The 27616-nt window shown below is 40.1% G+C and overlaps 1 protein-coding gene across 2 annotated transcripts; it reads right to left on the bottom strand.

Annotated features, from left to right (window-relative positions):
- Positions 1 to 456: 456 nt before the first annotated feature.
- Positions 457 to 27214, bottom strand: Cnrip1 (cannabinoid receptor interacting protein 1). 2 transcript variants are annotated; one of them, XM_006994993.4, is made up of 3 exons: positions 26682 to 27214; positions 24308 to 24458; positions 457 to 1451 (listed from the first exon to the last, which is right to left on the bottom strand). In XM_006994993.4, exons 1-3 carry the CDS (start codon positions 26858 to 26860, stop codon positions 1287 to 1289), a joined length of 495 nt encoding a protein of 164 aa, XP_006995055.1. In that variant the 5' UTR covers positions 26861 to 27214; the 3' UTR covers positions 457 to 1286. The 2 variants fall into 2 exon arrangements, with proteins under 2 accessions (XP_006995055.1, XP_042141523.1); XM_042285589.2 differs by having other exon boundaries at positions 26714 to 26946.
- Positions 27215 to 27616: the final 402 nt, after the last annotated feature.

The following is a 27616-nucleotide window of genomic DNA, read 5'->3' as shown; positions in this document are numbered from 1 at the left end:
TGGAATCGTCAGCTGACTTTCCCCCAACATAGTAGGATTTTTACTGGACAAGCGAGTGATACTATGGGAGGTAGGACATTATTTTTTAAGAGGAAATTCCTCATGGAATCGTGGGGGAGTGTAGGCTTTGTGCTGTGTACCTTGAAGAGTCCTGTGAGCAGGGATTGAAGTCTCAATGCTGGTATACATGCTCCACTGCAGCACCAGGTCCTCTGGCCATTGCATTAAGTAGCTAACTACTGCAGTAGTCGATATACAGGGGAAGGAATAAAGATAATGCCAAACCTATTCTGATTGCTTACTAGGTGCTTAGACTCCTGTTGCCATGTTAGACCTTGCTGGAGGCTGCCTGGTAGACAGGGATGGTAGTTTTACTCTCAGTTCACTACCCTTACCCTTCAGCATAGAGATTTGAGTACACTGTCCTAGAAAAGAGATTGACCTGCTAGACAACTGTTGTACAATTTGGGGCACGATTTTCAATGTCTTTATTAAGAAATATCAAAAGTTGATTACCATTCCAGACACGATTGTACAAAGTTCAAGTGAAATGGTATGTAGGGATGCCATCTCTATGCGTGTTTGGTCTATGGTAGCTTGCCAAAAGGGTGACCCAAAGTTCCAGTTCCACAACAATGTCTTTTCCCTCTTTCTACTAGGCCACAGCATAATACCTTGCTACTTGAAAGACTATTAATACATTATAAATGTTTCATTATAGATTCATCTTTTTATTCTGTCATTTTCTTTCCTTCTCCGAGAAAGCTGGGCTGTTGATAGGAAGTACAGCATTCGAATCCCATTTACTGCGGATTGTGTTACATTTCCACAAAGTCTGCTTTGGATGCTCACAAACATTGCATGCTACATGTTACAATATCACACACGGGGAACTCAAGCACATTGTTATTTTAATTTGACAATGAACACAAAAGGGAGGCATTGCTTGTCTTGGAAACAAAACACCATGGTCCTGTGGACCTTTCCGGTCTAGGACAAACCTGCTAGTCCCACCGAGCTCCAGTCACACTGGTAGACAATGTGATGGAGTGTGGATAGATGCAGGAACACCAGCATAGAGTAGTGGACAGAGGACTTTCAGGGATGTGACATCATCTTTCATGTCACAGCTACTGTATCAGAGAGGAATCACACGTTCAAAATAATTGGGGTTAGAAGGTCATTGGGAAACAGCCATGGTGTGGTGTGCCTTGGTTAAGGCTTGTGCTGGTCTGTCTAAACGGAGATTTCTGGAGATTGTCTAGCAACATCAGAAGGAGCTGTATTCAGAGGAAGGACTCCTTGTTCACCCACATGAGGCTGCGTGTCTCGTTGGGCTTGCATTCATACTCAATGACAGAGAACGGGCTTCCCCACTGGCAGTGGTCTCGCTTGTGGTAATTGTAGAACTTGACTTGCCACACTGTCTCGAAGGTCCCAATGTCTGTGAACTGAAGGAAGAGAGACACCCATCAAAATCTTATCCTGCCACAAGCCGTGGCTGCCTGCTAACATCAGTGACACACACAAGCAGTGGATGCCTGCTAAAGTCAGTGACACACACAAGCAGTGTATTTCCACTAAAGTCAGTGACACATACAAGCAGTGGATGTCTGCTAAAGTCAGCAACTCAGCCCCCCATAATTAGGTCTCAGTAGCCACATCTCTCTTAGTCAGCAAAGCTCACATATTTCCTTTTAGGTACTACATTCCTAAGATATTGAAGATGTTTTCCCCAAATCCCTTTGGCATTGGACTATTTCATAAATTTATCTTGTTTTCCAAATTTGGTTTTCCGAAGAGCCAACCTCAGACTCTCACAATTACAGTGCTTTTTAAAAAAAATTCTTCTTGCCACAGAAGGGAGTTGGAAAGAGAAGAAAGGGAATAGTGTCGACTGGCCATCTTCTGGGTTCTGTTTCAAAAGACAGTAGTACAAGAAAATGTCTATATTATGTATCTAAGTGTAAGGTATAAATAATTGTTCTTTTATTATTAGTTTTGATCCAGGGGAGGACATTTGACTGAAGGTGAAAAACCACAAAAGATTTGCTTTAAAGTATTGGATTCATAAAGACTTATTTGTCAAATATCAAGGGTGCATAGGTCAGACATATATGCCCAAGTCTCAAGTTTAGGTCCTGTACCACTCAAACTATGAGTGCCTGTTATGTACCTTGTGCATATAAAAGTTGTGCAAGGTGTGATAATTGCTCTTAAGATGTTTGCGTTCCAGCCAGGTATGTTGGCTTACACTAAAATCTCAGCATATGGCACGTTGAGAGAAGAAGACTACCATGAGTTCGAGGCCAGCTTGAACTGCAAATAAAAGTTATCATTTTACTAGAAGTTTGGAAGGTAGGTTCAGTAAAAGTCACTGTACAGAATTCTGAGCCATAAAGATGAGCCTGTCTTGTAGTCACAAAGAGGGCATTGAATGCTCTAGAGGCCACTGGGCAGATGCTCAGGTGGCCTGGGGTTTGCCTGAGTACTGCCTTCTGTGGCTATTTAGAGGATCTGGCATTAAACAGCATTATGCCTGTAGTTATTTTCTCCGCTCATCCTCCCATAATGGGAAGGGGCAGGGACTGACTTGGCAGGAATCTTAGACTCTCTTAGAGCCAGGAGACATAGAGAGAAGGGCAGTGAGCAAGGCAAGGGTGTATGCTTTGCAGTTGATATGGAGGAGGGTGATCAGGTGCTTTGCAGAGAGCTTTCCAAGGTGCTCAGGACTTATTCCTTGCACCATTGCCTCACCCACTAACTTGGTCCCAAATCAAGATCTGGGCTTTCCTTCAGGAAATGTGCCTGATGTGAAACACAGGATGATACCATTAGAGTCTGCACACTTCCTAGGTATGAAGAGGAAGTATCTCTTTCTGGAGAGCCCTGGCATAAAGATCTATGAGCCTACAGCAGCTTGTTTATAATAACCCAAGGCTGGAATAAACTCAAAACACCTCAATATTCAATTGATGGGAGGCAAGTTTTGGTATATGTGACATGTGACTGACCTATCAATAGGGCATGCAGATTAAGGTTAAGAACAGGGATGGATCTTCAGACACTATAAACAAAACAATCTAGATTCCAGAGAACACATGCTATATGGCTCCCATTACTTTAAAACTATATGAAAAAATAAAATCTATACTAACAAAATATCTGTGGTTATCTAGGGACTGAGATGGGGAGATTGGTGAAAATGTGTAAGACAGAATTTTTGGAGGACAATGATAAAAATATTCTATATCTTGGTTAATGTCAACCAAAACACATTGAACGGTATACTGGTTTATTTATTATTTGTAATCATGTCACATAGTTGATTGCTTTTTAAATCAGTATCCATTTGCAGTAAGTCATGGGAAAGTAGGCTGCTGAGTACGTCATTAAAGAGTTCTTTGACAGTCAGGTTAAGGGTGTGGGTGAATGTGGGTCTATAAGAATGTCATAAAGTTCAGAGCAGTGAAAACTGAACATGAAAATATTTATTTATAGAACAGGCTATTATATAGAAATTTTAATGTAAAAATATATATTTATTCTTACATAAATCAAGTACAGTACAATAATGAATGCATAGTATTGGGACAGGGATAGAGTTCAGTGGTAGAGTACCTGCCTAGAAAACTTGAAAGACTCTAGGTTGATCCTCAGTAAAAGATAAAATCTAGGATAGTATTATTTTAATGTCCAATTTAATACCACTTTCCTAATTGCAACTTAATGTTGAAAATTGATTGAATACATTTACTTTCCTATGTGCTTATTTGTATTTTTAAAATTTAATGAGAAAAAAAAAAACCCTGAAACCCAAACTAAGTATTGGCAGTTTTGGTCAAGTAATAATGTAAAATGCGTAATAAGCAAAGAAAATATTACATGAATTGTATGAGTTACTGTTAGGATAAAAGAATGAATTATAGTTCATTAAAAGAAAACCATAGGGGCAGGAAAGATGGCTCAGTGGTTAAAGATGCTTGTTGCTCTTGCAGAGGACCCGGTCCAGTTCCCAGCACCCATATGTTGGCTCACAACCATCTGTAAATCCCAGTTCCAGGGGATCTGAGGCCTCCTCTGACCTCTTTGGGCTCCGACATTAAGGCACACATACATACACATAAAATAAAATATTAAAAAAATTAAAACAGAAAACTATAATTAACGTTTGAAAAATATTCAAACACACTATTTACAGTTAAGCAAATACAAACTTTTACAGAGGTACCAGTTATCTGTTCAATTACTTTAAATCTCTAAGTCCTAGAAGCACTGTTCTAGGCATCTGTTATTAAGAAAATATTATGAAAATGGCGGTGTATTGGGATGGGGCATTTGCATAGCCATTATGGAGTAACTCAGGTTATTAATATGATGTGAGAACATGCATAGAACAATCTTAACCAGAAAGAGATTAGAACAGTTTATACGCATGAGCTCAAATATGTAAAATCTAAAGTATACTAAAGCAGAGTTTTAACATTTAAGTAATCGAATTTTTCTATTTTTTATCCAGATTTTTCTGTGAAAAAGAGCTATTTTCAAAATGAAATGACTTATCCTACCTCTAAGTTAAGACTGACACATTATAAATTATATTAAGAATATGTACATTCTAATGAAAGTATCACAGCTCTGTTCAAAATAAGATAGTAGTGGTATGTACAAATTGCAATCTTATTTAATAATTTACTTTTTTTTTTTTTGAGACAGGGTTTCTCTGTGTAGCTTTGCGCCTTTCCTGGAACTCACTCTGTAGCCCAGGCTGGCCTCGAACTCACAAAGATCCGCCTGCCTCTGCCTCTGCCTCCCGATTACTGGGATTAAAGGCGTGAGCCACCGCCTGGCTTAATAACTCACTTTTAAAAATGAAGTATTATTAGTTTTAACTGACAGAAGGTATTTCCAGTGGTAGGCACAACTGAATTACAAAATTTAACTGGAATCCGAATTCTAAATTACAATGGCTAACTTGTTTTGAGATAAGGTCTCACCGTGTGGGTCCATCTATCTGAGGCTTGCTATGTAAATCCCGCTGACCTTGAAATCACAAAGATGTTCCTGCCTCTGCCTTCTGAGGGCTGACCTGCATCTCTGGCCAATAAAGGTATTTTATAAAGTACATAATTCAGTAGCAAAACATTTTAGTATGAAACTAGTTTTCAAATAAAGCTAGTCATCAGAGAGAAGTGGCAGCCCAAAGCCATGTGCCAGGTAAGTGCGGGGAAAACACTGAAACACTAAGTTTTTTGAAATAAGAAAGAGCTGGATATAAAATAACAAAACAAAAACATAAAAAAAACGAATAATATAGCCACACATAAGAGAAAACTTCGGTATTATTAACTTGCCTGAAAAAAATTTAAATCAGGGAAGTCATTTCTAAAAATTTATTTTTAGTTTATGAGTAGGGGTGTTTTTGCCTGCATGTAGTGTGTTCAGTGCCCTCAGTGACCAGAAGGGGGCGATGGATCCCCTGGAATTGGAGTTAGAGGTGGTTGTGAAATTCCATGTAGGTGTTGGGGATAGAACCCCGGGTACTCTGGAGGACCAGCGAGTGTTCCTAACCACTGAGCCATCTCTCCAGCCCCTGGAAGTCTTAAACTAAGAAGATTCAGTAATATTCAGTAACACAAGAGACCAAAATAGAAATATGCTGATGGCAATGGTCGTAGCAAATACATGAGATGTTAGCTTATAGTCTTCATTTGGTTTGGTTTCTCTTGATTACTGCTAAGTCCAAAGTCGCGCTGAAGTACACCACTGTTACATCCGCACATCTTCCTCCCTCCCAGGCCTTAGATTTTTATTCTTCCCACCGATTTTCTGGAGTTCCACTTCCTGGTCCTTATACTGTCTAGCTCAGACTTTATCTGTCTGAGAACAGAAGCAACCACACAGGCTTGCTCCTCCCTCCTTATTTATCCTATGAGAAAAAATAATGACATTAAAATTTAGTGTTTTGAAAATATTTAAATTGATAAACTTTTTTTCTCATCTTATTAGTATTTTGAGAATTCTGAACAATGTATTTTGATCATATTTGCTCCTCCCTCAATATCTCTCAGATACACCCTCCTTCACCCACCCAACTTGCATCCTCTTTTTTAGTTTTTTAACCCACCTAGTACAGTTTGTGTTGTCTACATATGCCTGGATGTGTGTGCACTGGATGTGGTTGACACATTGGGGCCACACCTTTAAAATGATTGACTCTCCCTTTCCAGCAGCCATCAATTGCCAGTAGCTCTTCAGGCTAGGGATGGGACTTTGTACCTCCCTCTCCTCTCCATGCTGGGATTTTGTCTGGTTTGAGTTTGCATAGATCTTGTGCACATTGTCACAACTGCTATGAGAAATTAATACACTCTTAACAACTAAATAAAAGCATAAAAATTACCAATGTCAGGGATAAAAAGTAAAACAGAGCAGAATTACACATTACATAGACCTTTAGCTGTAAAATATTTATAGCAATAATTTCAATCAAGATGGATAACTTGGCCTGGCAGAATCACTCAGTGAGTAGAAGAAAGTAAGCAATGGCATGCAAGCCTAGCAACTTGATTTTTATTCCTGGAGCCCACATAAAGGTGGGTGGAAAGAGATGACTACTCAAAGTTGCCACCTGATCTCCACATGCACACTCCCACACACTAGAAGTAAAAATTTCCCCTTGAAAGACACAAACTTCAGTGGAGTCATAGCTCCTAAAGGCATTGAGTTGAGGGGATGGCTCCATTAGTAGGTGCCTATTGTACAAACACAGGGACCTAAGCTTGGGTCCACAGTACTCATGTAAAACACTGGGCACAGATCTCTAAGTCCAGTGCTATGAGGGTGGAGGCAGACGGATCCCTGGGCTTACTGGGCAGCTATCCTAGTCAAAGTGATGAACTCCAGGTTTAGTGAGAGACCCCCATCTCAAAAAATAAGGTGGGGAATGATCAAAGGAGCTATCTGGTGTTAACTTCTGGTCTCCAGAGATACACACACAGATTCACATGAATAGAAACCACACACACACACACACACACACACACACACACACACACACACACAGAGAGAGAGAGAGAGAGAGAGAGAGAGAGAGAGAGAGAGAGAGAGAGAGAGAGAGAGAGAAAATGAGATTGAATCTAGGTTTAAATCTTTGATAAGTCATTCATTAATAATTTCAGAAACTTAAAAAAATATACCAATTCTATATAAATTCCTTCAGATAGAGATGGGAAAATTTCTATTTTATGAATCTGACATCACCTGTCTTATGAAACACCATGACCAAAAAGCAAGTTGAGGAGGAAAGGGTTTATTTGGCTTACACTTCAGCATTGCTGTTTATCACTGAAGGAAGGAAGTCAGGGCAGGAACTCAAACAGGGCAGGATCCTGGAGGCAGGAGCTGATGCAGAGGCCATGGAGGGGAGGGATGCTGCTTACTGGCTTGCTCCCCATGGCTTGCTCAGCTTGCTTTCTTAAAGAACCCAAGACTACCAGGTGAATTGTTTTTGAAGGCAGCAAAATGATGGCTCCTGTTCTCCAATTTAATTTGCTGATCTGTATCTTTTTATTGGAAAATTGAATCTGCTAATATTCCATCATTGATATAGGATATGTATTAATTCCTGTCATTTTATTGTGGTGCTTTCAAAGATTTCTTTGATTAAGTGTCCTGGTATTATTTATTTATTCCCTGTGTCCTCTGTAGTGAATTTACCCTTCTCCTCAGACTGAAGTGTTTCTTTTGGTGGCTGTCTTAGGGTTTCTGTTGCTGTGAAGAGACACCATAATCACAGCAACTCTTATAAGGGAAAACATCTAATTGGGGTGAATTGCTTACAGTTTCAGAGGCTCAGTCGATTATCATCATGGTGGGACATAGTGGTATGCAGGCAGATATGGTACTGGAGAAGTAGCTGAGATTCTTACATCTTCCAGGCAACAAGTAATGGTCTGAAAGTCACACTGAGGGAAGCTTGAGCAAAGAGACCTCAAAGCCCACCCCGACAGTGACACACTTCTTCAACAAGGCTACTGCACTTCAACAAAGCCATACCTCCTAATAGTGCCACTCCCTATGAGATTATGGGGGCCAATTACATTCAAACTACCATGTTCCACTCCCTGGCCATTATAAGCTTTTGACAATATGGTAATGCAAAATGCGTTTAGTCCAACTTCAAAAGTTCCCATAGTCTATCACAATCTCAACAATGTTTAAAAGTCCAAAGTTCAAAGTCTCTTCTGAGATTCATGTGATCTCTTAACTGTAATTCCCTACTAAAAAAAAACGTATCACATACTTCCAACATATAATGGCACAGGATATATGTTACCATTCCAAAACATAGGGAAGGGAGCATAGTGAGGAAATACTGGACCAAAGAAAGATCAAAAACCATATGGATATATTCCAAACCCTGCATCTCCATGTCTGATGTCAAAATGCTATTCAGATCTCCAACTCTGTTCAGTTCTGTTGAATACAACACACTTCTTTTTCTTGGGCTGGTTCCAGTCCCTGTTAGCTGCTCTCCTCAGTAAGTATCCCATAGCTCTGGCATCTCTCACATCTTGGGGTCTCCAAAGCAATCCAGGTTTCAACTTCACAGTTTTACACAATGACCTCTCTAGGCCTCCATTCAGGGACAACCCTGACACATGCCTGGCCTCAGTGACTTTCCTTAGGCACATAGGCAAATTCCATAACCTGTTTCTTCTGTCCTTTACAGGCATAAGCATATGGCTGAAGCTACCAAATTCTGCTGCTTGCTGGGACTGGAACATGACCTTCTCCTTCAATTACATCTTCACTAGCTTTTTCTTTTTCACCTTTGCTACCTAAGCTTGGTTGTCCTGAACCTGGATCTGTAGACCAGGCTGGCCTCAAACTCAGAGATCTGCCAGCCTCTGCCTTCCTAGTGCTGGGATTAAAGGTGTGCACTACCACACCCAGCTCTAAGTTTTTCTTTAGTTCCTTTTCACAAGTTGGAAATTTAGCTGGATGAGATCTTGCCCTGAGGTCACCAATCCCTTTATTCCATTTCTTAATCTGGTTATCTCCCTGAACACAGAACTTAGTTGCATTCCACTATTTGGTGCTCCTTTTCTCCTTATATTTTATATTTTGTAATTTGCCTTGCTCAGCTTGCTCCTTTTCATTATAAATCTTCATTAGAGTCACCACTACCAAGCACACAACAGAGTCTATACTCGGCTGTTTTGAGACTTCCTCTGCCAGTGGAGTTAATCCCAAACTCCCCACTCTTCAGTGTCCATTGTAGAGCTATTGTAGTGATCATGCATTCTTTAATCAGTTTTTATCATACAAAGTTTTCTTTTCACTTCTTCTTCAATGTTAATAGATAACACTTTCTATGTACAGTTGCTGTCCTTCAGAACCTGGCAGAGATCTTTGCACATACCTCTCTCTTTAAGTTTCTTTGAATAACCCATCATCTGTTATTCTGATGAGCCTTTCTTTATAAGTAACTCGACCATTCTCTCTTTCAGCTTTCAGGACTCTTTCTTTATTCTGTGTTTTTAATGTCTTAACTATAATGCTATGGGTATTTCATTTCTGGTCCTATCTAATTGGTGTTCTGTTGGCCTTTTGTACCTGGATGGGAATTTCTTTCTCTAGGTTTGGAAAAATTTTCTTTTATGCTTTTATTGAAAATATTTTTTATGTCTTTGGTATGATATTCTTATTTTTTTATGCACACCATCCTAAGGCTAGATCTTTTAGTGGTATCCCAAATCTCATCTATATTCTATAAATATATATTTTTTAACAATTTGTCACTGACTTTAATACATGACCCAGTCCCTCTACCTTGTCTTATAACCCTGATACTTTGTTTTCTAAATGATCCATTATGTTGGTGGGGATTTTTAAAAATTTGGTTTATTGAAGATTTTCATGTACGACATCATTTCAGCTCGCTTTTCTTTAGCAATTCTCTTTTATAAACTGTATTTTCATGTCTTGTATTGGTTCCTTTATTTGATTCAGCTTGTTTCTGTTCTTTTGTGCTATATCCATGCTTCCTTTGAGTTGTTTGAATATAATTACAACCACTGTTTAAAATTCTATTCCTGGAAGTCCTTCCATGTTGTTCTCATTAGGGTTCATTATTATGGGATTAATAAGTCTTGGAGGAGATATGTTTTCTTGGTCTTTAATTTTGTTTCTGTGTGGGGATATATACACCTGAAGTTATTTGGCTGGGTCATTCTTTCTTTTGAAATAGATTTATTTTTATTTTTATTAATGTGTATATGTTTATGAACATGAATGTGTGAAAGCTGGAAGAAAACATTTAATCCCCTTGAGCTGGAGATACAGGTAGTTGCCAGATACTTGAGGTGTGTGCTAGGAATTGAACTTGGGTCCTCTGGAAGGGTAGCAAGAACTCTTAACCACTGAGCCATCTCTCCAGACCCCCTTTTGTTCAAGCCACGTTTCTTCTTTCAATAGAAGTATGTACAATATTTAGAAGTTGCTTAAGTCTTAGTATGTTTGAAATAATTTTCCATTGTATGGCTGGTATTGAGGGCTGCAGGCTTTATCTCTCTTTTTCTTCTGAGAGTTAAAGATTGTCTACAGCAGTGGTTCTCAACCCTTGGGTTGTGACCCCTTTGCTGGTCTAATGACCTTTTCATAGGGATTGCCTAAGACCACTGGAAAACACAGATATTTACATTATGGTTCATTAACAGTAGCAAAATTGCAGTTATGAAGTAGCAACAAAAATAATTTTATGGTTGGGGGTCACCACAACATAAGGAAGCAGTATTAGTAAAGTTGAGAACCACTGGTTTAGAGTGAAGTCTTGGTGCATGGGTGGTCCTAAGTAGAGAAAGCCATGTTCCCTCTGGTTTAGAGTGAAGTCTTGGTGCATGGGTGGTCCTAAGTAGAGAAAGCCATGTTCCCTCAACTGCTACAGGAAGCTGTGTGGGTTGGGCTCCTGGAGAAAAAATTCTTGGGTGGCATAGATGGGGCTGATACAGGAGTCTGGGCACACAGAGTGAGGATCCAACTGGGCTTAGGCAGACCTAGGCAGGGGAAGCTGGAGGTCTCTCATTTGGTGTAGAAGGTTTTTAGGTATTGTAAGTGGACCTAAGCAGGGAGATGTGGGTTCCTTCACTTAGTGCAGGAGATAATTTCACAAAATAAATACCAATGGATTTAAAAGATCTGCTTGATCCTTATACAACAAGGGTGGATTATTTTGATAAACCAGCCTCATTTCTAGGCAGGTCCTCTAAACTAAAAACCAACAAAGAAACCTCAGAGTTAAACTATACTACAGAGAAAATTGACTTAGCAGGTATCTACAGAATAGCTCATGTATCAGAAATAGATTTTTCTCAGCAGCCCATGAAACCTTTCTTAAAATAGATCACACTGTAGGCCACAAATCAAGGTTTACCAAATGAAAAAGAATTGAAATAATCCATTGTATTTCACTACACCGTAGTATAATAAACTAGAAATTAATAGAAAAAACTATAGAAAGTACATAAATACATTGAGATTGAGCAATCTATATACTTGAAGTATTAATGAGCTGATGAATAAATCAAGGATGAAATTCAAAAATTCCTTAAATCAAGCTGCTTACTGAGGTGGTTCAGTGGTTAAAGGCACTTGACCTCAGCCATGTCACCCTGAGTTCAATTCCTGGTACCTGTATGGGTGAAGGAGAAAAGCAACTTCCACAAAGCTGTCCTTTGACCTCCACATGTATGCTGTGGCATGCGCTGGCATACAAATCAATCAATCATCAATCAATCAATCAATCAATCAATCAATCAATCAAATTTCATAAAAATTGCCCATGGGCTGGATAGATAGCCTCGTCAGTAAAATGCACAGCATGAGGACATGAGTTTGCAAGCACCTATGCAATGGCTGGACATGTCACACATATTTGTGACACTAGTGCTTGGGGGTCAGGGTGGGGGGACAGGTAGATCCTTGTACCTTACAGGCAGCCTGTCTGGTAACTCAGTAATACTGTGTAGAATTCAGTGAGAGACTCTTTTGCCAAAATTGAGATGGAGAATGATAGCAGAAGACACCTGACCTTTAACTTCTGGCCTCCACATAAATATACACACATGTCTACATGCACATTCACACACACGAAAACCTGTATATACATATACCACACACACACACACACACACACACACACACACACACACACACACACGTGTATGTCCATATACTACACACATACACAATAAATAAACCTAGCCAATGGCAATACTGTCAGAAACAATGTATAGATTTAATACAATCCCTCTAAAAAAATTCCAGTGGCATTCTTTCCAGATCAAGAGAAAACAATCCTAAAATTCACAAAGAAAGACATAAGATCACGAATATTCAAAGCAATCCTGAGCAGAAAGAACAATGCTGCATGCATGCATAGCAATACCTGCCATGCAATATACTATAGAGCAGTGCTTCTCAGCCTCTGTGTTATGACCCCTTTGGGGTTGCACATCAGATATTGTGTATGTCAGATATTTACACCACGATTCATAACAGTAGCAAAATTTCAACTATGAAGTAGCAAAGAAATAATTTTATAGCTTGGGGTCACCACAACATGAGGAACTATATCAAAGGGTCTCAGGATTAGGAGGGTTGAGAACTGTGCCACAGAGCCACAGTGACAAAGATAGTGTATACTGGCAGAAAGACAGACACACAGAAAAATGGAACAGATTAGAAGATCCAAAAATATACTCACATGTTACAGTCTCCTAAACTTTGATAAAAGGTGCTTGGGATGATTAACTTTTCTTAACTTGTGGGATTTAAAATAACCATGGAAACAAATCTCTGGGCCTGTCTGTGAGATTGTAAGCTTCTCCCTAAATGTGGGTGATACCATTACATGAGTTGGGGTCCAAGTCAAAAGGAGAAAATGAGTGGAGCACCAGCGTTCATCTTTTTCTGCTTTTTAACTTGGGAGGCTTTGCGACCAGCTGCCTGAAGCTCCTGATACGCCTTCCCAGCCAGGATGAGCTGTGTCCTCTATCTCTAAGCCAAATTAAACCCTTTCTTCCTTGATTTGCTTTAATCAGGCTTTTGTCATAGCAACAAGAAAAGTAACTAATCCAGGTCCAAAAACATACTCTGGGGAAAGCACAGCCTCTTTAAAATGATGTTGGGAAGACTGAATTTATATGGACAGACAGCCTCTGTAACAAATTGTGCTGGTTGGTTTTTGTCAACCTGACACAAACTTAGATGTATATGGGGAGAGAGAACCAGTAGGAAGAATGTCCTTGTGCTCATGGACAAGCACTAGGGGAACCAGGAGTATTAAACACACAGGACTGTCTCTTCAAAGGGAGCGATGTAGGAACTGTTTTCCATCCACAAGGCTGGGGATGGATGTGGTTCATAGCCTGGTGACCTCTGTGCCATCTGTAGGGCCAGGCCACATCTGGCTTCCCAAGACCCTTATCATGAACTTATTTACCTTGATCCTGTTTTCTCAGTTAATCTATAGAACCCATCTTTATGGAAGATGTCACTTGTACGTTACAGGAGTTTCAGTGTAATCATGTCTTAAGATTTGTTGTGCACACAGGATTGAGTTAATTATCACCAGGAATCTCCCCTCTCCAAAATTTTGCTAAATATGCCTAAAATAAACCACCTGGTGTCAGACTCTTGAACTTTGAACCAACATTGGATACCGAGTTGTGTTCCCTTCTTGCCTCTCATGGATTGACATTCTGCTGATTGTGGTGCTTGGAGACACCCACACCCCAATATCTCAATTGAGGAATTGCCTCCATCCGATTGCCCTGAAGGTAAGTCTGTGAGGTAATTTCTTAATTATTTATGTGCAAGGTACCAGCCCATTGTAGGTGGTCCCACTCTTGGACCAGGTGGTCCTGGACTGTGTAAGAAAGCGGGATAAGCAAGTCACGGAGAACAAGCTAGTAAGCACGCTCCTTCATTTCAGTTCCTGACTCCAGATTCCTGCCTTGATTTCCTTCTGTGACTTCCTTTCATGAGGGACTACAATTGTAAGATGAAATAAACTTTTTTCTTGGTAAAGGGGTTTATCATAGCAGCTGAAACTTAACCAGGATAAAAATGATGCCGGGGAAAAACAAATGATGTTTCACAGGGCAAGGGTTAGACTGGAAACAGATCTCTCCTCACTGTACATAAAAATAAACTCAAAATGGATAAAACAAAACAACAAAACCCCCCAGAAACTTTTTGTCTTAGGTTTCTATTTCTGTGAAGAGACATTATGACCACGACAACTCTTATAATGGAAAACATCTAATTGGGGCTGGCTTACAGTTTAGAGGTTCAGTCCATTATCTTCAGGGTGGGAAGCATGGAAGCAGGCAAGTAGACATGGTGCTGGAGAGGCAGCCAAGAGTTCTACATCTGGATCAGCAGCCAGTAGGAAGACAGAGTGATGCTGGGCCTGGCTTGAGCATCAGTGGAATAATTTCACACCTATTCTAAAAAGGCCTCCTAATAGTGACACTCTCTCTGGGTCCATTTTCATTTAAACCACCACACTATGTAGGAACAGAAACTTTGAAATGGATAGAGGAAAACACAGGTAAAATACTTCAAGGTGTAGATACAGGCAGAGAGTCTCTAAACAGGATTCCAGCAGCACATAGAGTGAGCCCAAGAGTTGACAGACGGTGGTCTATAAGATTATGATGCTTCTGCATAGCAAATTCTGGGTATGGATATTCAGAATACACAAAGGACTGCAAAAATGAAACACTCCAAACCCAAACTCTCCCATCAAAAAATGAGCCAATGAACTGAATAGACAAGACAGTCTTCAAAAGAAGACATTCAGATGACAAATAATTACTTGATCAGTTGTTCAATATCCTTAGCTACTAGAAAAAAACAGTTAAAACTGCATTGAGATTCTGCCTCACCCCAGCAGAATGGCTGTCACCAAGAAAACACAAGACAACATGTGCTGGCTAGGATGTGAAAATAGAGGAACCCTTCCTAGGCCACTGCTGATGGAAGTGTAAACTTTGCAGCCACTGAGGAAATAGTAAGAAGGTTTCTCAAAACACCGAAAATAGAGCTATTATATGACCCAGGTATAGCATTTTTGGGCATATGCCTGAAGGACTCTAGGCCAACATACTGTAGAAATACTTGTATACTTGTGTATCCATGTTTATAGCTACAGAGGCAGGCAATGGAACACACTTTGATGTTCATTAACAGATGGATGGATTAATAAAATACAGAACATAAACAGAATGGAATTTTATGCAGCCATAAAGAAAACTTGAATAATGACATTTTCAGGAAGATGGATACAACGGCATATCATCATGTTAAGTGAATTAAGTCAAACTCAGAAAAATATTTTTTTCTTTTTCAGAGGTATGACCCAAATTTAAAAGTATATGCACATATGAAAATAAATAAACTGCAGCCCAAACTTGAGAAATTGAAGTTTTACTGATTTTCAGTGCAAAGCTAAGAATTTAGAAATGATAGTGAAGCTGGATATTTAGGGGCAACTCAGGGTAGACAGGTCTAAAATCTCAGTATAAAAATCTCAATTTGGGACTTAGAGGATGGCTCACAGAGTACACTTCCAAGTCTGGTAACCTGAGTTTGGTTCCTGGGGCCTTACATGGTGGAAGCTGAGAACCAAATCCCAGGATTGCCCTCTGACCTCCGCCTGCGTCCTGTATGCTCACACACAAAATAAATAAATAAAATGTAGAGATAAAAATCCCTAGTGTTGTCTCACTGTTGTATCCCATGGGCACAGAGGGATGTCAAGTTAGAAAGTCAGCAAACAGAAGGCAGGAAGGCTGATAGAGTCGTCAGCTGCTACACGCCACCTGGAAGAAGGAGCTTGAAGTTTGAGTCAAGCAGTTCAGTGCTGGCCAGGACGTGAAAACACCGTAATACAGGTTGAACATCTCTAACCTGAAGATAAAAAAATCTGACACTCTGTACCAGCCTGACCCTGAGGAAGTTTGGGGTTTGAGCTAAATGTGGTGGTACTTGCCTGTAACCTTGGCACTCAATAAGCTGAAACGAGAGAACTGTGACTTCAAGACCACCAGATCTCAAAAGGCAAAACAATTATTTTTGGTCTGAAAGCATTTTGGATTAAGTTTGTTCATCAAGTTAAGTTTATGAAAATAATCTCCAATTCTCAAAGCCTCTGAAACGGGGAACGTGCTGACTTTTGGCTAAGGGGCACAATTTATACACAGGAGAGTAAAAGAGAAAGTAGAACACTCAGTGTTACTAGACAAAGTTATCGAACACGTAATGACACAGAGAAGTGTACACCTAGGGGAAATCAGCCCATAGCTGCTTATGAATGGAGGCAGATGTTGGACTTATCAAAGATCTCAAACCACAATTACAGCCAGATGTGGCTTTGCTGCAACCCCAGCTACCTAGGAAGCTGGAGTAGGAAGATCACAGGTTCAAGGCCTCTTTGGAGATACAGAATATGAAAATGTTTCAGGCCAGTCTAGGCAACTTAATGAGACCCTGTCTCAAAATAAAAATTAAAAATAGGGCTGGGATAGATCAGTGGTACAGAATTTGTCCAGTATTAGAAGGGACCTAGGTTTAATTTCCAGTACCACAAAGAACAACAAATCAATAAAACAATCAAACACCTCCCCAGCAGTTATAAATGTTCAAGAATAAAGAAAAACATAACTTGAGCGAGTGGGCATTTAAAACCCTAGAGCTGAAAATAGCATAGCAAAGGTTTAGAACAAAAGGTGCATCTGAAAATTTCAGGAGAACCAGTGAACGTAAACACACTGCATTCAGAACTCTCTGGGGACCCACAGAACGACAGGCAACTAATTACAGCCAGGAGAAGGAGAAGTAACCCCCGCCAGGGAAGAACCCACTAACTGGTTGTCTAATGCAGGGTCCTCAGCTCTGAATTATATACATACCACCAACAAAAACAAACTGAAGAAGTTGTATTTATATATTTCACATACAACACACATGCATATATACATACACCTATATGTATATAACAATAATAGCAAAAGAAGAAGAGGCTGCCAACTTGAGAGTGGGGGACACAGGAGGGGTTTGAGAGAAGGTAGTTTGGGGGGATGCAAGGAGGGAAAAGAGAGGAGAAAGTGATGCAATTCTATTTCAATAAAGACATTATTTTTTTTTTAATTAAAGAAGGTTGAACACAGTCTCAAAGGCTTAGGAGATAACACCAAGCTTCCTTACATATGTGTATTTGGAATCCTCTAAGAAAAGAGAGACACATCCAGGCAGTGGGACCGGGTCCTGTGCTCAGTGCATGAGTTGGCTGTTTGAAACCTGGGGCTTATGCAGGGACGCTTGGCTCAGCCTGGGAGTATGGGACTGGACCTGCCTGGACTAAGTCTACCAGGTTGATCTCAGTCCTTGGGGGAGGCTTTGCCCTGGAGGAGGTGGGAATGGGGAGTGGGGTGGGGGGAAGGGGAGGGGGGCGGGAGGCGGGGAGAACAAGGGAATCCATGGCTGATATGTAGAACTAAATTATATTGTAAAATAAAATAAAATTAAATTAAAAAAAAGATTTATCACCTCTTTTTTCATTAATTATTATCCCCTGCGTGCGCGTGCGCGCGCGCGCGCGCACGCACACACACACACATTCTTAAGTGTTACCTGTTCAGACTGTATAATATGTTACAATTTTTATAATTCCTTTCTCTATTTAAAAATTGTCTTTCTTGTACCTTGCTCTGGATTTAGGGATAATATCTCTGTCTTCTCAGATCATAAATGGTCAATATGTCAAAATTAGCAATCTAGATGTAAAATAAATAAATTAAATAAAAAAGAAAAAAAAGAAAAGAGAGACAAAGGATTGCTATGAAAATTTTTTGCCAATGATGTTGTCAACGAAGTTGACAACTTAGTTGAAACGAATGACCTCAAATGCAAAATACAAAAACAAAATAACCCTAAGAAATAAATGTGAATAGTCCAATACTAAGACATTTTAATTTGTAATTGAACACCTTCAATAAAAATAAAATTTGTAGCAGTAGGAGAAAAAGTATTTACCAAAATAAAGGTTCATAGTACTCTAAATTTTGGTAAAAAGCTTATAGATTCAATAAATTCAATGATTCCCAATAAAAACCAATACAAAGAAAAACATAATTAGGTGCACCACAGCAAAACTACTTAAAACCAGACTTTACAATATATAAAGGCATCATTTTACTTTGTATTATACCTCAATTATAATATTTCAAGGCAAATAGAGGAAGAAAATACAGGTCCAGAATCAATGTAAAAGCAAAGGCAAGATTTTGAAAAGGTTGTTAAAGGCAGTAAATGTCTAACTACACTGATCAGAAAAAAACAGACATTTTGAATATCAAGAGTAACAAAGTGGATCTTGCTAGAAATCCTAAGGATGGGTAAGAATTATCATGGGAGCAGGAAAGATGGCTGAGCGGTTAAGAGTAAGCGCTGCTCTTCCAGAGGACCTGAGGTTGGTTCTCAGCACCCACATCAACCAGCCTCCTTTGGCCTCCTCAGGTACCTGAACACACACACACACACACACACACACACACACACACACACACACACACACACACACACACACAGTTAAAACAAATTGAAATATATTAAAAGAAGTATTACCATGAACAGTTTTATTGAAGTAGATAAAACAACAAAAAAGTTAATTACTTCAAAGGCAAAGTCTGGATATATGACTAATCTGATAAAACTGAATTTTAATGGAAAGCTTTGGTGAATTCTATTCAATATATTATGAGATCTGTAAGGTGTGAACGCTTTCCAAATCATTTCATGCAGCTAGCACTATCTTGATACTGAGACCAGATAAACACATAACAAGAGAAGTTCAGACCAATCACTTGCAGAAACATAGATAGAAGAGTCATCAATAAGATATTAATATGAGAAGATATTCCTCTCATATAGAAAACACACCATAATCAATTACTACTTATCTTGGAATTCAAGGTTATTTCAACTTTGGAAAAGAGTAATATAAACAAAACAAAGAAGAAGATACTTATAAACTCTGTTAATACACAAAGACCTTGAAAACATTCTATAACAATATAATGAAAGTGCTCAGGAAAGCAGAAGGGAATCTCTTTAATACTGAGTTTATATTAAAAACTATATAGCTAACATCATACTGTTAAAAAGTTGAACTCTTTCTCCTGAAGATGGAGAGACATGGATAATGAAGACTCTCACCATTTCCATTCAGCACCACACTGAAGTTCTTAGCTATTATAATCAAGCCATAAATAAAAGGAATAGAGATGGGAAGGAAAGAAAGAAAGAAAAACAAAATTTTCCATGACAGCACATGTAGAAATTAACAGTGATTTCACAAGAAAAGCTACAGGATGAATCAACCAGATTTGCCAGATTTCAGGATTGAAGATTAATGCAGAAACTGATTTTATATCCCTATCAGCAATGAAAAGAATTCTATTTATAGTAGCATAGAGAATTATGAAATAATAGTAAATTAAAAAAACTCATGAAACCTGCATAGGGGATATTGTAACCTATTACATAGAAGATGAGGATTTTAAATAGATATATTAATGGATTAGAAGACTCAATATAAAGGTATCAAATTTCTCCAAACTGATTTGTAGATTTTCATCTCTGATTTTTGTTTCCTGACACAGCCTTGGTATGTTGTCTAGTACTGTTACTTCTCTCTTGGCTTTCCAATTGCTGTGATTACACATATAGACTACCCCTCTCTTCCTCCTCTTCTCCTTCTCCTCCATAGGTGTCTCATGTTTCATAGCCTCACCTTGAACTCTTGGGCACAAGCTATCCCAGCCTCTTGAGTAGCTGTCATTAGCAGGTGTATGCTATCACACCTGGCTGGCCTATAGATTTGATGCAAATATAGCAGCCCAATTATTGAATATATATACAAGCTAATTTTAAAATCTCTAAAGCCGGGCGGTGGTGGCGCACGCCTTTAATCCCAGCACTCGGGAGGCAGAGGCAGGCGGATCTTTGTGAGTTCGAGGCCAGCCTGGGCTACCAAGTGAGTTCCAGGAAAGGCGCAAAGCTACACAGAGAAACCCTGTCTCGAAAAACCAAAAAAAAAAAAAAAATCTCTATAAAAATATAAAGGGCTCAGAATAACAATCCAAAGTTTTAAATATAAACTTGTAGTTCTAAAGTAAGAAATCATTATAGATTGCAAAACAAAATTTTGTTGGATATTCTAGGTCTCTTTCATTTCCAGACTTAAAGATGGGCATCTACAGAGAGTCTAAAGCAACTAAGATTCACACAATATTTCCGGTGGAAAGAAAAATTTACAACAGTTTGGGCATTTAAAATAGGATTTATTTTATTTGTAAATGGTGTGTGTGTGTGTGTGTGTGTGACTACATGTATATGCTTCTGGAGGTCAGAAGAGGATGTCAGAGCCCCTGGATCTGGAGTTACAGACAGTTGTGAGCCATGTGGTATCAGAAGAGGATGTCAGAGCCCCTGGATCTGGAGTTACAGACAGTTGTGAGCCATGTGGTGGGGGCTGGGAACCTAACTTGGTCCTCTAGAAGAGCATTACCCACACTTGACTGCTGAGCTATCTCTGTGGCACCCTCCCTTAAAACTTCCATTTTTATTTATTTTAAATTATGTGTGTCTGTGGGGGCTTGTGATATGAGTGCAGGTACCTGCAGGGGGATGGAAGTATCATGGAAGTGTCAGATCTTCTAGAGCTGGAGTTACAGGCAGCTGTGAGTCCCTGATATCGGTGTTGGGAACTGAACTCAGGTCCTCTGGAAGAGCATCATTCAGCAAGCCATCTCTCCAGCATGGACATTTCTTACGTAGTTAAATGTATACTATCTTGTGACTTAGAAATCCTCTTGGTCATTTATTCAAAAGAAATGAAAATGTATTTCATTTCTTTTTTGGAATGTACATAATGTTGAGAATTATACTCAGATGCTCATCCACAGCCTTATACACAATGCCAAAAGCTGAAAACCATCAAGCTGTGCACTTGTATGTAAAGAGAAAAAGGAAGCTTGAAATAAAATGTGTGATCTACTGATAAATAGCACACACAATAGCAGAGTTCACACACGCAGCATAGTTGAATATCAAAAATATGGAAGACTTCTTCCCTCCTTTCAAGATTTATTTACTTTTATTTATGTGTATGTCTGCCTGCCTGCCGGCCTGAGTTTATGTGAAGGAACCCGTGGGCTGGAAAAAAAGCCTCAGATCCTTGGAATTTGAGCTGCAAGTGGTTGAGAGCTTGTCGAAGTGGGTGCTAGGAACCAAACCTCTTCAAGAACAGAATTTGCTCTTTCCTGTCAAGCTGCCCATCCAGCCTCTTATCCTGTATTTCTTTCCTAATCTTGAACTAAAATAACACTCCTGGTATATCCTCCAAAGGGACTATACATTTTCATTATAGTTTTTATAATAGCAGCTGTTCTTGTTTTTGAGACTGGTTTGACTATACAGCACAGCTTGGCTTTGAACTCACAAGGCTGCCTTGATCTCATGAGTCCATGTAGGCATGCATCACCATGCTTGGCTTATATTAGTTACTGTTTACACCATTATTGATAGACATATATAAAATATGCTCCTGCTTCCTAAGATTAGAAGCTCTTTGAAGTCAGGAATGCTTATTTTTTTCCTTGCTGCTCTTCCCTTAGTGCCCCATATTTAGGAAATTCTCAAATACTTTCTGATAAATGAAATAAATAAAAATTAATAATAAGAAATTTCTAAATGTAATCTTATACCATTGAATTTACCAATATATTTAATAAAATATTTAAGTTAGGCTTATTTTAGGAATTAATTCCTACATTATCTTCCAGTAGAATGATAGGAACTGAAATGATATTTAAGTTTAATTCATGCAAAATTTCACAAATGAAACCATGAGAATTCAAACAAAAATATACAAATGTAGTTGTGTTTATATGTATGCACAATTAATCTCAGAATTAGGAAAGATTTTCCATTCTGGATTGGTGCTAACTGCAAAAGCCATAGAAGGAAAGACTAATAAGTCAGGCTACATTTAAAAAAAATTAAATTTACATTGTGACCAAAGTTAATAACATGATAATTGATGAGCACATTTAAAATACAGTAAGAGATCACTTTAAGATTTATTGAAGTCAGTAAGACACACAGGTTGAGATGGATAAAAGATATGATATGTAATTTATAAAGGAAGCACAAACGGCAAATATTTCAAGCCAGCAGTAATTAGAAACATAAATGTTAAAATATTCTATTGTGGTTAAAACATTTAGGAGTGGTTTTTTAATTATGTTTATTTATTATTACTAAGTATCCTATCATTTATTGTGCGGGTGTATGTCTTAGGTGCAGCCTAAGTCGGATTTCTTTCTTTCCACTAGGTTAGCTCTGGGGTTTGAACTCAGGTTGTCAGGCTGGCTGGCAAGCTACTGAGTCATCTATCCAGACTCTCCTTGCATTTCTAGAGGTCAGTGTGTTTGTAAAAATCCCCTAGCATGCACGTTTCTTTTGGAAATCTATCCCAAGTAAACAATAACTTTGAAGACATGAGTAAAACTTAAAGTAGTTTTCCTTACATGAGTAAAACTTAAAGTAGTTTTCCTTACAGTAGTGAGAAATGGAAATAACCAATATAGGAGATATTGATACACTCACATAATGGACTTCAAAATTATGTTCCATATTTACATCTTTGGACGTATATGTATATAAGAAAAAAAACCTATGCATGCATGCAAAGACATAGCAGAAGTAGCTTTCTAAACACAAACTAAAATATTGACAACAGTTGTCTCTAAGAGAAATTAGTATTTCCCACACTTTTGTATTTTCCTCTGTTGACTCTCTAGTGGTGAAAAGAATTCCTGACTAAAGAAGTTCAAATATATCTCTCAAAAGAATGGGCTCCTAGATTCTTTCCTTGTGTTACCGCTATAGCTGTTTTAAGGATATTGGACACTGTGAGACCTTACGGTCTTATCAGATGGGATGGATAAGATCTTAGATCTTTGTCTTTAAAGGGGGCTCCACAGACCATCTTTATCAGGGTTGATGCTCTGTAGGCATGTCAGTTTCTTTGGTCCTAGCTTAACCATCATTAAATTAAAACAACAACAACAACAACAAAGCCCCAAAACACTGGTTATGGGAACTAGGACTGAAATTTTAAGTAACTTTCAGAGGAATTTTTTCCCTGTATGGATATTTGGGGAATTCTGTGATCTCCTCTGTGGAGGCAGAGGGCACACAGTGCCAAGCTGCTCTTTCTGAGGGAAAAGACTGACCAGTTTTTACAGTAGTCTGCTAGGTGATCTTCCCTTTTCTTACATTTTAGCAAGCGTACTGCATCATCTATTATATGTGAACGTACAATTACTATTTGTCAACTCTATTCTTTTATCTATTCAATGTTAATATTTCTTGGTGATAAATGCTTTCTTATAATATACACATGTATTCTATGTGAATAGACTCTACATCCATGGATTAATCAATTTTGTACTGAAAATACTCAGAAGAAAATTGTGTGTGTATTGAACATGCAAGGACTTTTTTTTTGTCATCATTCTCTAAAGAATACAACACAAGAGATATTTCCATAATGGTCACAATCTAAAGATGATTTAAAGTGTATGCAATGGCGTGAATGGTTTATATGCAAATACTGAGCCATTATATATAAGGAAAGAGCACCTGTGGATTCCAGCATCTGTGAGTGATCTTGGAACAAATCCCCCATGGATACAGAGGCATGACTGACTGGATGTGGTAGGACTAACATCTTATTGTCCACCATAGCAGTCACTTTTTAAGTTCCTTCAGGTGGAGTGCATTTAAATAGCAAATGTCATCTATTCAGAGAGTTTTTTTTTTCACATTTAAAGGACTATGAGCCATGTAGAAACACAGCCTTTTCAGGTGAATTGTTTAAACAAGTCCTTGTATAGAACACAACAGAGAAAATGGCAACATGGCGACTATCTCTTCCAGAACCATTTACCTGGCTTCTTTGATGTCTGAAAGTTCAGTCCATCATATGAAAGAACATCAGTTACATTACTCTCTCTCTCCACAGGTCCATGAGGGAAACTGAACCCAATTTCCATAGTAACTGGCTCCAAAGCATCTTTTTTTATTCTTAAAGAGGTAGTGATTTTTTTTCCCTCTGTAGTTTCCATTTGGTCTGAAACCACACCCCTACTTCCCAACTTGGACTTACCGGCATGGTGATCTGGATGGGCTGTCGCTCACCACTTTTGGTAGGAGCTACGCCTTCTGTATCATATATGCCCGTGTAGACAACTCTCTCCCCATCAGGCTCTTTACACTTCAGCTCCAGTGGGACAAGCACACCACCAATGGAAATGTTCCTGCAATGGACTTGAGTTGAGCACAGATGGTAGGAATCAGCTTAGGTATCCTGTTCTAGTCTAAACCAAAGTCCTAGAGAGGAAACCCACAGGGTTTGGCTAAGGAAGACATGGTAGAAACTTCTGAAAGTTTAGGAGGTTACAGTTGTCCAGCTATGCAGTATTATGATCATAGACCAACTACTTCCACTCTCTGGACTGACTTCAGTATTCTCATGTAGAAGAACTCTTTTCTCATTGAAATCATCTATGGAATTAAAATGCCGCTTATGCTCAGCCTGACTCCCAAACTCCAGAGATCAGGATTCTATTGGTCTGGGATGTAATTTGATACTGGTAAGTCTAGATGATATATATATAGTTTCAAAGACTCCTGACCTCTCTAATGGGTTTTATTATTTTTTGTTCCAACCATCAAAGATTTTCTTTCAGGTTTATCACATTCTAGAAATTCTCAGTGGTATCACTCCTGATCTCCTTTATCTCAGGATACCTGTTCTCAATGCAAAGTCTGAATATCAACTATCAGAATGTAAACATTTACGCTTCACCATGGAAATATCAAACTAGAAACTCTGGTGAGCCCCAAATTGACCAGTCCTTCAGGAATTTGATACAAACTCAATTTGGGAGTTCCTGGATTAGAACTCCTTAATAAAACTTAAATGTTAATAGAGAAAACTTTATCACCATCCAACTTGCTTTTAGATTAACTCAAAATCTATAGAACTACCCCCAAAAGAAGGGGAAATAACACTTATAGGTGAGGGCAAATGTTGTCAGGGTGGACGAGAAAGGAAAAGCCTGGATACAAGTGCAGAGACAATTAGGCAGTGTGAGGACACTGGGTTCAGGGACCTGTGAGGTGGAGGTTTGTGTGTGTGTGTGTGTGTGTGTGTGTGTGTGTGTGTGTGTGTGTGTGTGTGTGTGTGGTGCTGATGAATTCAATGGACTGGGAAAGCTAGAAACCATCCAAGCGTGGCTACAGATCTTTGGGTCAAGAAGACTAAATAAAATAACTTGACTGAGTTCAAACTAAAAGTATCTGATGGATTCAAAGCCCCTTCCTCCCTCAGCATATGTTAGGTATGCTAAGTTTTGGGTTGTTTTTTCTTAAAATCCAGACTTCACACAATGTTTAAGTGAAAGGTAAATGTAAAGGACCCTGTGATGGCTGGTTCCAATTGTCAATGTGACACAATCTAGAACCACCTGGGAAGGGATTCTCAAGGAGGGACTATCTCGATGGCTTGGCCTTAGAAGGGCCATCCTAAAAGTGGAGGGTACCATCTCATGGGCGGGGATGTGGACCTAAGGAAAAGGGGGGAGGAGCTGAGCACTGGCGTGCAGGTATCCATTCTCTGCTCTCTGTTCTTGACCGTGGATGTAATTATGACTAGCTTCTTCAGGTTCCAGCTGCCCTGACTCTTCCACAAGATGGACTGTAACCTCGAATTGTGAGCCTTTTTATCACAGCAACAGGAAATGAAACCAAGACCCATGTATGAATTATTTTCCATACGCCACTACGCTGCTTTACACCTGTCTTGTTAACCATCACAGGTAACATCACCAGGCTGACCGAAAAATTCAGCCAGCAAAGAAAGAAAAAGCACAGTTCATGGAAAACCATAAAGGTAGGCCAAAGCACAGGCGGTGTCCTCCAATTTGTGCCGTTAACTCTGGAAAGGAGTAGTGGGGAGCACTCCTCAGGGAATCCAGTGACCATCTGTCCTCTGAGGCTACTCATTCCTCAGCCCTCCCCCACCTGCTTCAGTCTCCAGCAAAAGCAGGAGAGCTCCTAGGATCCGGGAGAGGAGGGATGGGATTGCGATTGCTGAACCCCTCCCTGTCTTTCTACCAACTGCCCCACCCTATCTACCTGTGGTTCCCCGTTGTAGCTGGACAGAAGAGAAATTCACAAGAAAACAAGAGCAAACCCCCAAACACAACAACAACGAGAGCCCCAAGCCCTGGCTTCCTGTCGTAGATTTAAAGGCTCTTGCCGAGATGGGTGGAAGGAAGATGGACTGCAGGGCTACAAGCTCAGGGCAGGAGAGTAGCTTGGGGACAGGGCGTTCACCCCTTGCCTTCACCGCAGATCCCGCTGAGCACCGGAGAGGCTAGGGGAATCAAGTGGAGGCTAGGAATGTCCTGGGGCCTCCGCGCTCCTCCCATACCCGGGGTATTAACGCCCTGCCGCCCAGCGCGCCCCACACTCACTCGACCTGCAGTGTTGTGGGTTTGATCTTCACTTCCACCTTGTAGGAGGAGCCGGTGAGCAGCTTGATTGTGCGGTTCTGGCCGAAGCGCTGCCCGTCCACCTTGAAGAAAACAGGGCCGTCATTGGGCTGGATGCGCAGCGCGATGGAAAGGCGCACGAGCCCCGGTAGGTCCCCCATAGCTGGCAGAGGGGCTGGCGACCCTGGCCGTGGTGATGATGGGCAGTGTGGGTTGGAGGGAGCTGCTGTAGCGCGACGGGCAGAGGGGACAGGCAGGGAGGAAGAGGGAGCAGATGGATGCAGGCCACAGCTAGGAGCGGTCGCCTCCGTCCACCCCAGATTTTGAGCAGCTGCTGTTGAGGCTGTGGCCCTCCACCGCACTCAGCCAGGGAGCCAGCCCCAGACACAGCACAGAGGCAGCTGGCTGCCCCATCCCCCGCTCCACACGCTGGGCTCTGCACGCACGGCGAGGGCTCGCGGGGACTGGACTGGCAGGCTGCCCCGCAAATCAGCACAGCTGGGGGCTAGAGAGTTAATCCTGTTTACGCACCACAATCCCCTTCAGCAGGACTGACGTGTAGGCTCCTCCTAGAACAGCACCGGATGCGAGGAGGGGATGGGGCGGGCAGGCACTGGGCGAAGATTAATTGCTACACCAAGGAGCGGAGACCCCAGTGTCTAGGCACCAGGAGATGTGGATTTCTTTTCTAGAGTGTCTGAGCTGAGATTTGGTGTGGAGAGGCTGAGATGGGAAATGGAGGCGAGGCAAGTGACGGGAAACGGGGTAGAAACTGCTAGCTAGTGATTTAAATTTCAGGAAATGAGTGTATCCTTTCTAGGGCTTAGGGCAAATGGCCCGGGAAGGCAGAGTTCCTTCTCATGTGGAGCAGAAGCAACACTAGGTCAGGTGCGGGTGGAAAGACAGATGTGGGTTAG

The sequence above is a fragment of the Peromyscus maniculatus genome, chromosome 10 (genome assembly GCF_049852395.1).
Source record: "Peromyscus maniculatus bairdii isolate BWxNUB_F1_BW_parent chromosome 10, HU_Pman_BW_mat_3.1, whole genome shotgun sequence".
Classification (NCBI taxonomy): Eukaryota; Metazoa; Chordata; class Mammalia; order Rodentia; family Cricetidae; genus Peromyscus; species Peromyscus maniculatus.
Note: the sequence above shows the minus strand (reverse complement) of the source record. Positions and strands in the feature narration are given on the sequence as shown.